This window comes from Podarcis bocagei, assembly GCF_964188305.1.
Source record: "Podarcis bocagei genome assembly, chromosome: 2".
In the NCBI taxonomy this organism is placed as follows: Eukaryota; Metazoa; Chordata; class Lepidosauria; order Squamata; family Lacertidae; genus Podarcis; species Podarcis bocagei.
The window spans coordinates 90876379-90891589 of NC_138126.1; the positions used below are offsets into that span (position 1 = coordinate 90876379).

General features: G+C 44.0%; 1 protein-coding gene across 1 annotated transcript in view; it reads left to right on the forward strand.

Moving 5' to 3' along the window:
* DNAH9 (dynein axonemal heavy chain 9) overlaps window positions 1-15211 on the forward strand; it is a gene marked incomplete at its 5' end in the record, with an annotated part of 196859 nt that overhangs the window by 43781 nt on the left and 137867 nt on the right. The window contains 8 exons of the mRNA XM_081183892.1: window positions 818-922; window positions 3935-4092; window positions 5335-5473; window positions 6006-6293; window positions 6882-7092; window positions 10501-10628; window positions 11267-11375; window positions 11946-12093. Coding sequence (XP_081040018.1) covers window positions 818-922; window positions 3935-4092; window positions 5335-5473; window positions 6006-6293; window positions 6882-7092; window positions 10501-10628; window positions 11267-11375; window positions 11946-12093 — 1286 coding nt within the window. The remainder of the gene's footprint in view (window positions 1-817; window positions 923-3934; window positions 4093-5334; window positions 5474-6005; window positions 6294-6881; window positions 7093-10500; window positions 10629-11266; window positions 11376-11945; window positions 12094-15211) is intronic.

Below are 15211 nucleotides of genomic sequence, written 5' to 3' on the forward strand. Positions count from 1 at the left end.
CTCTGCCACCTGTTCTCATCCTGAAGCAAAGTTCTTAACCTGAAGCACTATTTCTGGGTCAGCGGAGTCTGTAACCTGAAGTGTATGTAACCTGAAGCGTATGTAACCTGAGGTACCACTGTATTGCTATATTGTGGCCAACAGACAATGCTAGACTTGAGTGCACCTACCTTCAATGCAGTCAGCATTGTGTGTTTGCAGCAGCACAGCAAAAAGTAGGTGGGGCTGTTTCACTTTCAAGTCAGGTGCTGAGACAACAGCCTCACAAAGTCACAGTTTCATAGGTATGCGGCATCCTGTTTTGAAATCAAAGCTTAAGAAACATTTCATTAAACTAGAGCAGGGGTGAAGAACATCTCTTCCCCCTTGCCTCTGCCTCTGCCGCTACTGCTAATCCACAATGTCCATCTTTCCTGACTACTGACAGTGCTTTCTGGGACTTATGCGAGTTGTAGTCCAACCATCTCTGGAGGACTGCAGGTTCCCCAGCCCTTGTCTAAATGGCCCTTCATTGCTTCTCATTGATCTAAGTAAGCAACCCTAGAATTATTCCTTCATCTATTTGAGCTCGGAGTGCTGTCAGCCAGTACCAATCATCTTTAAATGGGTGGTTTGCATATAGGTAATAAAACTGTACAATTGAGAAACTCATCCAAGTTCATCATTGCTGTTATTAGCTTCCCCCTTCCGTTCCCTTGCTCTTTAGAAAGTGCCTACAGAACAAATTGCTCATGAGACTGGAAATAGGTTGTATACACATTTCACTGAAACAAAATAGGTGGGTAATTTTGCTGTCCTTTCCCCTTTTTTGTTGCAGTCCTGTGGGAACATTTACAAAGGCCTTTCCCAGACTGGTGCTTGGGGCTGTTTTGATGAATTTAACAGAATTTCTGTTGAAGTCTTGTCAGTGGTGGCTGTACAGGTAAGTAATAAGTAGGAAAGAAGTGTAAGGCAGGGATGTGAGAGCTTGGCTGCATTTGGATGTCACACAAAACTATGGTTTGGTGAGACATGAATGAGCCTAACCTCCTCCCGGGCTCTCCTCTCTTCCCTCTTGCATGGCCTTCTGTTTCTGCTTTCAATTAATCATGGTTTATTGCTGTGTCCAGACTGACAAACTGTGGGCAACGTTAACTATGGTTCATTTAAAATAAGCCGACTTCAAACTACGGTTTCTGAAGCAGGCTTGTTAAAACTGACCATAGTAAATCTTAACCACAGTTGCAGTCCAAATAATGTGTCATGCTGTGGGTAAAGAAAAGTGGAAGCAAGGGCTTTCAAGCCATTCCTCCTCTTGGCTGCATGGAAAGGAGAGAGTGTGCGCAAGCCTAGAAGGAGGCAAGGCTCCTTTATGTCTTGCTAAACCATATTTTAATGTGATGCCCAGAAATGGTCACTGTTTTATGTTATTCATTCTATTTCCACCTTTCCACTGATTAGTCTTCAAGAGAGCTAACGATAAAAACAGATTAACAATAAAATACAAACACAATCCAGTGGAAAAGGACAACAATGACAAGAGCAGAAAAGCAAGTAACCATCAAAGGCTGGAGAGGACGATGTGGTCTGAAACTGGCATCTAAAACATAAGAGTTAATGTCAAGTTAATCTTTCTTGGGAGGGTATTCCATGAATGGGGCAACACCTCAGAAAAAGCCCTATGCCTGGTTGCCACTTACCAAATTTCTTCAAGATAGGGTTACCTGGATCCAGAAGAAGTGGGGGGAGGCTTGGTTTACTGGTTTTAATATTGCTTTTAACGTACTGTGGTTGTATTATTTGGAAATGCAGTTCGGTCCCATTATAAGCATAATTCCTCTTTTATTTTTGTTGAGTTCCAGTGCTTGACAGCTGTTGGGTGAGGTGGGAATTCTGTATATCAGCTTTGCCTGGTTCCAGGTGCAGAAGTGGTGTCATAAATGGACTAAGAACGTGGAAGCTGTAGGGTACTGAGAGGAACAGTAGCTGAGGGGCATTTGATCTTGCTGTAGGGATACTCAGTAGAAATAGAGAACATCATGCTTCTATGGCAGTTGTACCATAGCTATATGCCTCTCCTCCTTTCTGGTTTAGGCAGTGTTATTTGGCAAAGGTATGTACAGTTGTGAAGTGCTGTGTACAGAAGCGCTCTGTGAAAATATGAGGCCTGTGCATTTTAAGTGCTGTGTGTGTAAAAAGCCCACGTAGTGATCATTCGACACTGTTGAGCTTGTTAATGTGCACTGCCCAGGAAAAGATACAAAAGGGTATTATCTGATTAAAGGAGAAACGGTATCCTCAGATAAGAAGGCCCATTAGTTAGACTACTGAAATAAAATAAGCAGAGCCACTGTAAAGTTATCATCATAGTTTTAAATACAATTTGGAATGTTAATGTGATGGTGGGGAAAGCCCTAATCAGATGCTTGTCTTGTCAAGTGTTGAGTGTCTTGTCAAGTGTTGGTTGTGTTTGAAGACAGCCTGTTAATACAGAGATTATCTTGAGCCAGTAAACATGGCGTTGATGATCTGTTTTTCCTCTCAGAAAGCAGCACAACAGGAAAAACATTCTTGACATTAAGCCCTCCAAAGAATAATAGTCAAGACGATGAATCTGTGCTTCAGAGGTGCAAGCCACACAGCAGAACAAAGCAGGCCATAAAGTTAGCAAGTCATGTATGTTGTAGTAGATGTGCTAGTCTTGCTATTAAACATTCAAGGCAGCCACTCGCAAAATCTCACTTAACTTCCAGGTCAATTAAAATTCTACCTTGGATAGCTTAGCATGTATAGATATTGCATTGTTGGCCCAAAGCAGTGGGTGTTCTGTTTTAATTAGCTCTTAGCCTTGAATATATTCCTATGATGTTGGCTATGCAGAGCCATCACACAGGGGGATAAATGTATGCTATAGACATTTTTCCATGGCATGAAGGGTTTTCATTTCTTTTATCCCAGTATCAATGAATCTATATAGCTGCTCCTGCCTTGGCTGGTTTGGAATAGTCCTGGTTTGCAAGGTGATGATATGTCACAGGCTTCCTCATTCCTGCTTCCATGACCCACCCTAAATTTTGTTCCTGGATTGCATGGGAACAGCTCACATTAACAGTCAGGTTCTGTCAATAGTAGGCAGGGGTCTTTCTGGCCTAAATTTAATGTTCATGCAACCTTACATGTGGCATGGAAAAAAAGAGGGTGGAGAGAAATTATTCACCCCACTCTGCCCCATTATAACACTACAACTGGGGGCCACCTGATGAAGTTGGCTGTAGTTTCAGGACAGACAAAATAAAGTATTTCTTCACCTAAAAGCATAATTCATTTATGGACTTTACTGATGCAAGAGGTGGAGATGGCCACTGACTGAGATGGCTTTAAAAGAGAATGAGATGAATTCATGAAGGGTAGGTCATCAATTGCTCATTAACCTTGGAATCAAGTGGAAAATCTTCTTCAGAGGCAATGTGCCTCTGGATACCAGGTGCTGGGGACAAAAAATTAGGGAGGGCTGCTGCTCTTGTGCCCTTCTTCTGGGCTTCCTGGATGCAGTTAGTTAGCCACTGTCTGAAACAGGATTGGAGGAGCCCTAATGGTTTGGCGCAGAAGGGGTCATCTTTCATAGGGGATAAAATTTACACTGACAGAGCCATGGAGCAGCCTTTCCCCCCTTCTTTTTTTTTGGGGGGGAAAGGGAGTACAGAGGCTCATAAAGATACAGTTTGCTCATAATGTGGCAGCAGTTTTAACAGCAATCACTTAAAAAAGATGATGCAGCCCTCTCAACCCACAGAAGACATCTTCTTGCTTAGATATGCTGCAGTGTAGATAAGTGCTCGATTCTAGTATGTACCATAATATCACATAACTTTTTTAGCACACGTTTTATTAAGCACGCTTTATAAAAAATCCATGGAGCTGGAGAGTGAAAAGCCCCACCTTCTTCCATTTTCAGGTGAAAAGCATACAGGATGCCATAAGGGACAAAAAGCAGAATTTTAATTTCCTCGGTGAAGACATTAAACTAGTTCCTTCTGTTGGGATTTTCATCACCATGAATCCAGGCTATGCCGGTCGTACGGAGCTGCCTGAGAATTTGAAAGCTCTTTTCAGGTAAGATATGGATCACGTTCCTTTTAGCTTTCGACATTTTAGTATGTTAAAACATTTGCCTCATTCTTTCCTGCAAGAGTGTTTTGTGGTGAGTAGCTGTTGTTCCCATTTTATGGACCGTCAACTGAGGTTTTCAGTATACAATCTGGCAGCTTGTCATTGCACTGGAAATTGTACCTGGGACGCCCTGCTCCATACCCAACACTATTCATCATGATATCTCCCTTTGTCATGTGTATTTTATTCTACTTTGGCAAGGGCAAATGAACCAGACACAGTATTTTCCCTCCAAGGTGTAGCCCAGTGCTTAGTCTTCTGGTTTATGAGTGAAAGTGACCAGTCTGGGCTGCTCTGGAATACGCAGGCTATATAAGGATATAATATCATTCCGAGCCTTTCATCCAGGTCCTGACTATGCAAGCACATAAGGCTCTTGCTTCTCTATGTAAATTCCAGGAAACACCTGTGTGAGTCGCATAGTATCTCTGAAGTTGTGCTTATGGAGCTGGTGGAGATAGGAAGTCATAGTATTTTGAATGTGATCACTATAAGTGGGGCCTGGGACAAAATGGTTCACTGAGTGCTCCTGTTCAGGATCCTCAGTTCCATGCCTAGACAGCCCACAACATTTTGCTGCCTTAGGTGGAGCAGCAAATGCCCCCTCCCAAGGTCAAGGTGCACTTTATCTATGGCCAGCAGAGTTACTTTGGTCCCTAAGGCAGAAAATCCCACAACCAGCTCTTTGGCTGGCTGGCTGGCTGGCTGACTGACTGGATGATGATAAGTATAATGAATAAGTACCGTAACTAATTAATGTGCCCCTAGATTGTGATGGAGGGTCAGGTGTGTGTGTGTGTGTGTGTGTGTGTGTGTGTGTGTGTGGATAGCTCAGTTGGTTAGAGTGTGGGGCTGACAATGCCAAGGTTGCAGGTTCGGCAGTATGAGACACCTGTATATTCCTTCATTGCAGGGGGTTGGACTTGGTGATCCTCAGGGTTCCTTCCAGCTCCATAATTCTATGATTCTATGCATGTGACTTTTGTATGGCTGAAATGCAGTCCTCTTACACAAAAGCAGAACTCTTCATCTGTTGCTTTGCCTGAGGCCCTTGGGGCAAAAATAAAACACCCCCCACCCAATGTCTGGATTAGGACAGTCTTGTGCTAGATGGACAAATGGCCTGACCTTGTATAAGGCACCTTCCTGCGTGGCTTGGTTATGTACACTGAGTTTCTATCCTAGGCCCTGTGCAATGGTTGTGCCAGACTTTGAGCTGATCTGTGAAATTATGCTGGTGGCAGAAGGATTCATAGAGGCCCGGCTGTTAGCTAGGAAGTTCATCACCCTTTACCAGTTATGCAAAGAACTGTTGTCAAAACAGGTAAGTTGCATTTCATTAGCTGTTCTCTATCATCCGATATCACACGGTATTGCCATGTTCTACTTTTGTGAACATCTCCATGATGCATCTCATGAACATCTACATTTTTCTTCCTTTTTCACAATCAAATATACATTTGTGAACTGCTGCTCTCCATTATTATTTGGCTTCTGCCTGGGATTACATTCCCATGCTAAATGCATGGGATGTGTGGTGATGGGCTAGTGTGAGTCCTGGTGTTCCTAGACCTGGGATCTTCTACTTACCTCACTGGTCCTCATGATTTCTGGGTCAGGCCCCTTGGGTTTCCACCTCCTCACTTCACTTCTTCCACCTGACTGTTTCTGTATTGACTGCTTATTGCCTAGGGAGGCTGTACTTTCAAGTCATTCCAGCACGAAGCTGAGGATCAGAGTTAGAGGAAAGTTAATTTGTGTTCCTTTGATAACATGCTGATATCTGCAGGTACACTTCCAGTGTTTGATGTGTAGTCCAAGTAAAAAATACATTGTCCCCTCCTCTCTCTCATTAGGATCACTATGACTGGGGCTTACGTGCAATTAAGTCAGTCCTGGTTGTTGCTGGATCTCTCAAGAGAGGAGACCCAGACCGCCCTGAAGACCAGGTGCTGATGCGCTCTCTTCGGGACTTCAACATCCCTAAGATTGTGACGGATGACATGCCAGTATTCATGGGTCTGATTGGGGACCTCTTTCCTGCTTTGGATGTTCCAAGAAAGCGAGATCTCAGTTTCGAATCTTTTGTCAAGCAAGCTGTGCTGGAACTCAAGCTGCAGCCAGAGGACAACTTTGTGCTCAAAGTAAGGTTGCGGCTTTCATCTACCCAAGCTTTAGGCTTCAGGAGTCCTCTGGGATCTTCTTTACTTAACTTTGTTCCAAATCTGCAATTCTGTGCTTCTGTGAAACAGTCTTCTCTGTCTCCTGTAAAAAGGAACTTAGCTAAGGGTGTGTGTGCATGAAGGCATCCCTGGTGCATTTTTGTTGCATGTTCGGGTTTTTCACTTGTCACCTCCTTTGCATGTGTGGGGTACCTTTGGTCCCCCCCAAATGTTGCTGAACTACAACTTCCATCATCCCTGGCCACTGGCTATGCTTGCTGGGGCTGATGGCAGCTGTAGTTCAGCATCATCTGGAGGACCTTAGGTTTCCCACACCTGTTTTATCATTTGTTGCCTGTTTCCTGTTCTTGGTTTGTGGCCATTCACACATCACATTGCAAGGGACCTTTCTTTTTCTTCTGAAGATGACTGCTTTTGCAGGCCTTGAGAACCATATACATTGTTCTGAATTTACATTATGGGAGCAGCCTGGCATGGTTAGTAAAATGGGATGTGGGTACTTTTTTCCACAATGCGGTGGTTTTATCTTGTTGGCTTTTTTGTATGTAGGTGGTGCAGCTGGAAGAACTCCTGGCAGTTCGGCACTCTGTCTTTGTGGTGGGAAATGCAGGTACAGGCAAGTCACAGGTGCTGAAATCTCTCAACAAGACCTATCACATCATGAAGCGGCGGCCTGTTTGGATGGACCTCAATCCAAAGGCGGTTACCAATGATGAACTCTTTGGCATCATTAACCCTGCTACAAGAGAGTGGAAGGATGGTAAGGGTGTTCTCACATCTTCAAAACCTAGGAAGAGAGACATTTTTCTTGCTACTTGCAATAAATTAAAAATAAAAAAATCCAAAAAATTAATCCAGAATGTGTGCTCTGAGAGTTCATTGCAGGTATGAGATTTTTCTCATCACATTAGAACTTTTCCAGCGTTTTCTCTCGCATGTCTCTAGCGCTTTCTGTTTTCATAGATGAGGCTTTCATGAAAAGTAATAACTCGTGTTTCTCTCTAGTGTGCTGTGCAGTACGGCTGCTATTGTTCTTGCGTACTTTTCTCATCTGAACTTTCTTGCAGACTTCTCCAGAGGCACTTTTGTTTTCTTAATTTCCTTGTATTTCATAAGCACCCCCCCCCCGCATATTACTCAACTTTTTTGCAAGAAAAAGATCTTTGGATATGTAATCTTTGGAATGCATTGTATGGTTCCACACTTTCAGTGCCTGCCCCCTGAAATGTAACTATTGCAAGAAGGTGGCCTTTGTGACCTGGAAAGAAGGCAAGGCATGTTTTTTTTAAAATCTAATTTGAGGTGCCAGGGAGAGAGAGAGAACACAGCAGCCTGCGACCTTACCAGGGTATGTTTCCCAGTCCTCTTTCATGGAAGTTGGTCTTGCTTCTGTGCTTCTGTTCAGTTATGGAGTTCCTTGGCCACCCCATAATATCTAAATGGAAATGGCCTTTCCAGAGCTTCCTTGTCTCTTTTCTACTCTCTGAGACATGTGAACTTTGACTTGCTGACGTGCCAGTTCCCTCCCAGGCTTCCTATATAGAGGTTTGGGGCTTCCCCAGCCCCATTTCACTGTTCTTACCCACTGTGTGTGTGTAAGCAGGATAGAATGAACCTTGCGTAATATCTTTGCCCTGGTTCTAACACCCTATTTTCTTTGTGGGATTGTCAAACTCCAGGACCATCTATGGTGCATCAAGACCTTCTGGAGTCTCTGCAAGTCTAATCTTCCTCTGTCTGTCCCTCCCCTCCACCCCCTAATATCAAGAGATACTGGATGTTACCGTATTTTTCACCCTATAAGACACACTTTTTCCCCTCCAAAAATGAAGGGGAAATGTGGGTGCGTCCTATGGGGCGAATGCAGACTTTCGCTGAAGCCTGGAGAGCGAGAGCGGTAGGTGCGCACCGACCCCTCTCGCTCTCCAGGCTTCGCGGACCTCTCCTCAAGCAGCGGGAACGTTCCCGCTGCTTGGGGAGAGTTGCCGGCATCCAGAAGCCTGCGCGCGCTGATCTCAGCGCGTCCAGGCTTCGCGGATCTCTCCCCAAGCAGCGGGAACGTTCCCGCTGCTTGGGGAGAGTTGCCGGCATCCCGAAGCCTGCGCGCGCTGATCTCAGCGCGTCCAGGCTTCACGGATCTCTCCCCAAGCAGCGGGAATGTTCCCGCTGCTTGGGGAGAGTTGCCGGCATCCGGAAGCCTGCGCGCACTGATCTCAGCGCGTCCAGGCTTCGCGGATCTCTCCCCAAGCAGTGGGAACGTTCCCGCTGCTTGGGGAGAGTTGCCGGCATCCCGAAGCCTGCGTGCGCTGATCTCAGCGCGTCCAGGCTTCGCGGATCTCTCCCCAAGCAGCGGGAACGTTCCCGCTGCTTGGGGAGAGTTGCCGGCATCCGGAAGCCTGCGCGCGCTGAACTCAGCGCGTCCAGGCTTCGCGGATCTCTCCCCAAGCAGCGGGAACGTTCCCGCTGCTTGGGGAGAGTTGCCGGCATCCCGAAGCCTGCGCACGCTGATCTCAGCGCGTCCAGGCTTCGCGGATCTCTCCCCAAGCAGCGGGAACGTTCCCGCTGCTTGGGGAGAGTTGCCGGCATCCCGAAGCCTGCGCGCACTGATCTCAGCGCGTCCAGGCTTCGCGGATCTCTCCCCAAGCAGCGGGAACGTTCCCGCTGCTTGGGGAGAGTTGCCGGCATCCGGAAGCCTGCGCGCGCTGATCTCAGTGCGTCCAGGCTTCGCGGATCTCTCCCCAAGCAGCGGGAACGTTCCCGCTGCTTGGGGAGAGTTGCCGGCATCCCGAAGCCTGCGTGCGCTGATCTCAGCGCGTCCAGGCTTCGCGGATCTCTCCTCAAGCAGCGGGAGCCACCGCTGGGCTCCCACGGCTTGCAAAGAGCTGCCTGTTTGGGGGCTGGGGTCGGGGGAAGCTCGGGCTGCCCCAGCCCCGCGCCTGGGGGGGAAATAATTTTTCCCCCTTTATTTCCCCCCCAAAAACTAGGTGCGTCTTATGGGACGGTGCGTCCTATAAGGCGAAAAATACGGTATATCTTTTCAGCACTATATAACCATGCCATTGTTCTCAGCGACAGACTTACTAGTATAGGCGAAAGCTTTGTTATCTTCTTGGGTTTGCCAGCTGGCATCCCTGATGTGTCTTATAATTTTAACAAGTGTGAGTGAAAAGCAGCTCAGGAGCATGACTGACTGAGAGCTGGGGTGTGGCTCAGATTTTCAACTGTGGATTATGAGAATATATATACTATTGTGTTACATTCACTCCCTTGATTAGCAATGAAAATATTGAGGAATCTTCCTCATACTCATAAAAGGCAGTTGGGTTATCTTGGAAATGCAAAATATTTGCAAGATACTCTGAAACAAGAAATTTGCTATGGTGCTGAACTACTTAATATGTGGACCTGGAGACATGGAAATATGTTTAACATTGCATGGTATACTTGCTTTTACATTGCAGTATGAGAGCAGAGTGTAGGGCAGAACCAAGTACATGCTAAATTTGTAACTTTTTGCTAGTACCTAACTGTTTAAAACAGAGGTACTACAAATCCCATAATCTTTGATCACTTGCCATACTGGCCAGGACTGGTGGGCATAGTTCATTTACATCTGGACGGACGCACCTTAGCTTCCTTTGGTTTGTACCTGCATTTATAAGGGAAATTTCAGGGAAATTATATTGGACAAATAGGAAAAAGGCAGCCCACTGTATACTGTCATCTAAACTTCTGAAACTTTTGCTGTGGTTATGTTCTTTCTTTGAAGATGGTGTCATCTTGAGAGGGAGAACAGCAAAGTCATAGTCAAATGCTTTTCATAATCACAGTTCTTCTTCCCCTTTTCGTTCTGAATGGGCTGCCGAGATTTTTTGTTGTTGCTGTTGCTTCTTCTTCTCTGTCCTTAACCGTTCTCAGCAGTATTAAGTGGTCTGGGATTATTTTCAATGAGATTATTTGATCACGCTTATGCATTATCTCCTGAAGGAGATTCTATTCATACCCTGTTGTTTTTGTAATTATCAAATTTAACTAACTGCATCTAGATTTCGCTTTGCTTGTTTGAATGCAAGCTGAATTAACGACAGCGACAAAAACACTCGTACGTTTTTAAAGGGAGCGTGCAGAGTCCTCTGAGAATCCCAATCAGTGCCTGTGATCTCTTTAGGATTGTTCTCATCAATTATGCGAGACCTAGCTAATATTACACATGACGGCCCCAAATGGATTGTGCTGGATGGTGATATTGATCCGATGTGGATTGAGTCTCTTAATACTGTCATGGATGATAATAAGGTAAGACACAAGTTTGAGGGCAACAACTGTTCTCGGGTACATAGAATAACCTGTCCTTTGCCAAAAGGCACACGGATGTAAAGCATAGGACCAAACTTTCACAACTCTTTTTGTTTCAAGAATCTGAGGGTGGGAACCCTGCAATTTCAGGAACAGAAAAACAAACAAACCTATATCCAGAAAATGTTACCGCTTGGTATTTGTGCAGTCCCCACATATGGTTCCTGCACCTAGTTGAATGCAGTTTGGGAAGATTGTCCAGGGTAGAGACTTGGTGGGTGCCCTACGCCTTTTGTGAGTTGTCAAAAGATTGTTTCCAGAAACTGAAAGGATCTTTAATGCAGAATGCACACTTTCTTCCTGGGATGTTGGTAGGAGCAGAAGCAACAACCAAGCCCCCTATTGTTTTTTGACATAGTATCAACAGGGTTTTATGTAAGTGGAGTTATTCTCATGCTTTAAATAAATGAGCAGTCGGGAAAAAACTAGAGGAAACCTTTGCAATTCCATATAAAGAGTTTTGGTGTTTCATGAAAGGTACTGTCCTGGGTTGCATACAATCAGTATGCTTCTGAGAAGTCTCTGCAGATCACAGTTCTCTTTGTGTTCCCAACCTGACTGGATCTATCCTTTTGCAGGTGCTGACACTAGCAAGCAATGAAAGGATTCCTCTCAATCCCACCATGAGGCTGCTGTTCGAAATCAGTCACCTGCGGACTGCCACTCCTGCCACTGTCTCTAGAGCAGGTAGGTGGCAAGGGAGAGGAAGAGGGTGGCATTTCATTTTGGCATGGTAGAAAGTGAATGGGGGTTAGCTTTGGCCTAAGATTCATGAAGGGAGCCAGGGTAGCCAACCAGCTGCCTTCCAGATGCTTTGGACTGCAATCCTCCTCAGCCCCAGCTAGCATGGCCTCAATGCTAGTGATGGCAGACACCTTGTCCAAGGACCCAGTTGCTGCTGTCGCTGCATAATCATACCAGATTATTATCTTTCAACTACCTATAACTTACGTTATGTACTGAAGTTCTCACCCTGGGCCAGCAGGAGGATACTGTAGATAGTTATGCAAATAAGGGATCGAAAGTGACGTTCAGTGATTGGATAGTTTTAGAAAATTGTTACAGTTACATTGTACTGGAGCTCTATATAAGCACGCTGACTGAACCCTTCAGTTCAGTTCTGTCCTGGTCTGTGAGTAAACAAGAGCTGCTTGAAGAATCGCTGTGTCGTCTGATATGTTCACCCACAACTTAACAACTTAGATGTGGAAAAACTGAGTAACTCTCTTGTTGACTTCTGATATTTCACATTCCCAGGGATCCTTTACATCAATCCAGCTGATCTGGGCTGGAATCCTCCCGTGAGTAGCTGGATTGACAGACGAGAAATCCAGTCAGAGCGAGCTAACCTGACCATTTTGTTTGACAAGTATCTGCCAATTTGTCTGGACACTCTTAGAACCAGGTACGGTCGAGCACACTGAACAATTCACACAGGTTTGCTTACCCTATGTGAATTTATGACCATTTGTCCTAAGTACTACATGTTAGCTTCCCCAACTGGTTTCTTGTTTTGTATTAAAATAAGTTCAGCATCGTACCTATGGGACTTGAGAGCTTCTTCCAGTCACAGAAGATGAATGCAGAATGGCTGCCTTCAAAGGATGTTTCTTTGTATCATATAAGCTGCTCTAAGGCTTTTGTGGAGGAAGAGCAGAGTACAAGTGTCATAAGTAAATAATATTTTGCCATTAGGTGTGTCCCTAAGGTTGTTTGCTGTGTAGAGGCACTACAGTGACACCTAGTACAGTTAAACCTTGGTTCTTGAACAGCTCCATTTTTGAACGTTTTGGCTCCCGAACGCCGAAAATCCGAAGTAAATGCTCCAGTTTTTGAATGTTTTTTGGAACCCAAATGTCTGACGTGGCTTCCGCTTGAGTGCAAGAAGCTCTTGCAACCAATTGGAAGCTGTGCTTTGGTTGTTGAACATTTCGGAAGTCGAACGGTCTTTCGGAACAGTTACGTTTGACAACCGAGGTTTAACTGTAACAGAAAAAAATCTTCAAGCACAAGTATACTATACAAGCAGTCTGAGGAAACCTTTTCATTCTGAGGGCTGCATTCCCTCATGAGTGACCGTCTCAGCGGCTGTATTCCAGTGGTGGGCAGGGCTTCATCCATTCATGTACTTCCCCATTTCACATTTATCAATGTTTCCCTTTTAAGAAGCCACCAATTGCCTTCTCCAAAGGAGGAGGCAGTAAGAGCTGTCAAAATTAGGCTTTCCATACCAAGAAAGAGAGTTTTAAAAAGAAGTCCTTGGCTCCCTCATAAATAAGCATTGGGGAGGAGAAGGAACAGGATAACATTTGTAAAAAACAACAAGCAGAAGCTTTTCTATAATAATAATAATAATAATAATAATAATAATAATTAATAATAATAATAATTTATTTGTACCCCGCCCATCTGGCTGGGTTTCCCACCTTAGCAATTATAGGTGTAGAACTACCCAAACAATGTAGAAATTTATTTATGTGTGCAACTACAGCTGCAAGAATGTTACTTGCCCAAAAATGGAAAGAAGAAGTCCCAATGAGAGATGAATATATACAAAAACTTACGGATTATGCAGAAATGGCGAAACTTACCAGAAGAATAAGAAATCAAGATAACAAACTTTTTAATATAAAAGAATGGAAATGGTTTATTGAATATCTACAAACAAATTGTAAACAGATAAAGACATTGGCAGGATTACTGTAATAACCTGCAGTTTCAAAAGAATGTATAATCAAAATAGATGAATTAAAGAATAAGTTAATTTAGAATATGCAGGAAATGGTAAAATAATTTTAAGGAACCGCAGAAAAAGGAGGAAGAAAGTTGAGGTTTGAAATGTTAGAACTGTGGTTAAACTATTGAAATGTATATAAATGAAAATTATAAATAAATTATATAAAAAAGGAGGAGGGAGGAGATGAGTGCTTGCATGCACCACTGTGCACAGAATCCACTTTTTAATTAGTATCTGCAGAGGCATTAGCAAAAAAGATAAAATAAATCTTCAATTATCTTTTAACTATTTTAATGATTATGCTATTGCAGTAAGGTTTGTCTTATTCTCATGTTAATCCTTTAAATTATTTCCAAGACCTCTTTTCAACAGGACCTTTGATAATTTGTTCCCTGGTTCCAGTACCAACAACCTAATGAATCTATTTTTCTTGCATATCCTTCCCATATTTTCTTATAGTATATTATCCTATACTATCATATACTCCTTCAATCCTCTACTGATAAAAGCTGTTTCTGATAAATTTTGTCTCTGATTTTTGAGCAGAAACTTACATACTTCCTACATTTCCCCCCTTAAATTTAGTCACCAAGCCTTCCTAATGACTTGATTTCTTCTATTACTTTAATTACAGCAGGTTATCCTGTTTATAGTAGACCCATTGAAATGAATGGACCCCAGTTAGTCAAGTCTTTTAATTTAAGTGAGTCTACTCTGAGTAGGACATTGGATTCAAGGCCTTGACCCAAATTAATTTCTATAACATTCCCACCAAATGTGTATACAATCTGCAGAACAGATCAAGGTGGGATTCAGTTGGCATAGTAATACCAAAAAAGTGGCTTGTCTAGTGCATGTGAAGGTTCCTGTATGCTGAAGAAGGTGTGTGTGTGTGTGACTCTTGGTTTAATTTTATTCTAGTGGCAAGAAGGGGACATGAGAGAGAGAGAAAAAAGGGGTGGACCTATCCACTTTTGATCCTAGCCCTGTCCACATTTGGATGGCTGTCCCACTTATTGCTTGTAAATGCCCCCTGGCAGCTTGACCCTGAAGGCATGCGGCTCTCAACAAACCATAGGGTTGTCCATCCTTCATATATGCCATCACCTGGCTGGAAACGGAGGGCCTATCTATGCAGAAGAATATCAGATGGCAGAAAGGCTCCTCCACCGCACTCTTAGATGAATGAGTAACAACTTGCTTTTCCAGTTCGGTAAAACAGGGACCATCTCTCTCTCTCTCTCTCTCTCTCACACACACACACACACACACACACAGTCACTTGCCCAGGCCATAATACAGGCATAGGCAAACTCGGCCCTCCAGATGTTTTGGGACTACAACTCCCATCATCCCTAGCTAACAGGAACAGTGGTCAGGGATGATGGGAGTTGTAGTCCCAAAACATCTGAAGGGCTGAGTTCGCCTATGCCTGCAATAAAACCAAAGGCTAGAAGTGCACTAAAGTTCAGACTGAAAAGAAGTGTGGATTTTTTTTTTTGCAGCTGTTATCACTATGTTTTCTAACTGCTACAGTCAGTAAGGCTGTATTATAGCCACAAATAGTGTAGGCAGAGGGGGAAAGGGCCGCTTGATGCCTTGTGTATGCTTCACGTGGAGATTTCAGGGTGAGCAGCCGATGGTTCCAAATACAAGTATATTTTGTACAGCCGGCCGTTCCAATAACTATAATTACTTTTTAGCAAACTGCAGGTCTCTTCAGGCTTCACACATCTGTAAATGTAGCCTAAACCCATGTAAAATATGAGATGAAAGGGATTATTTT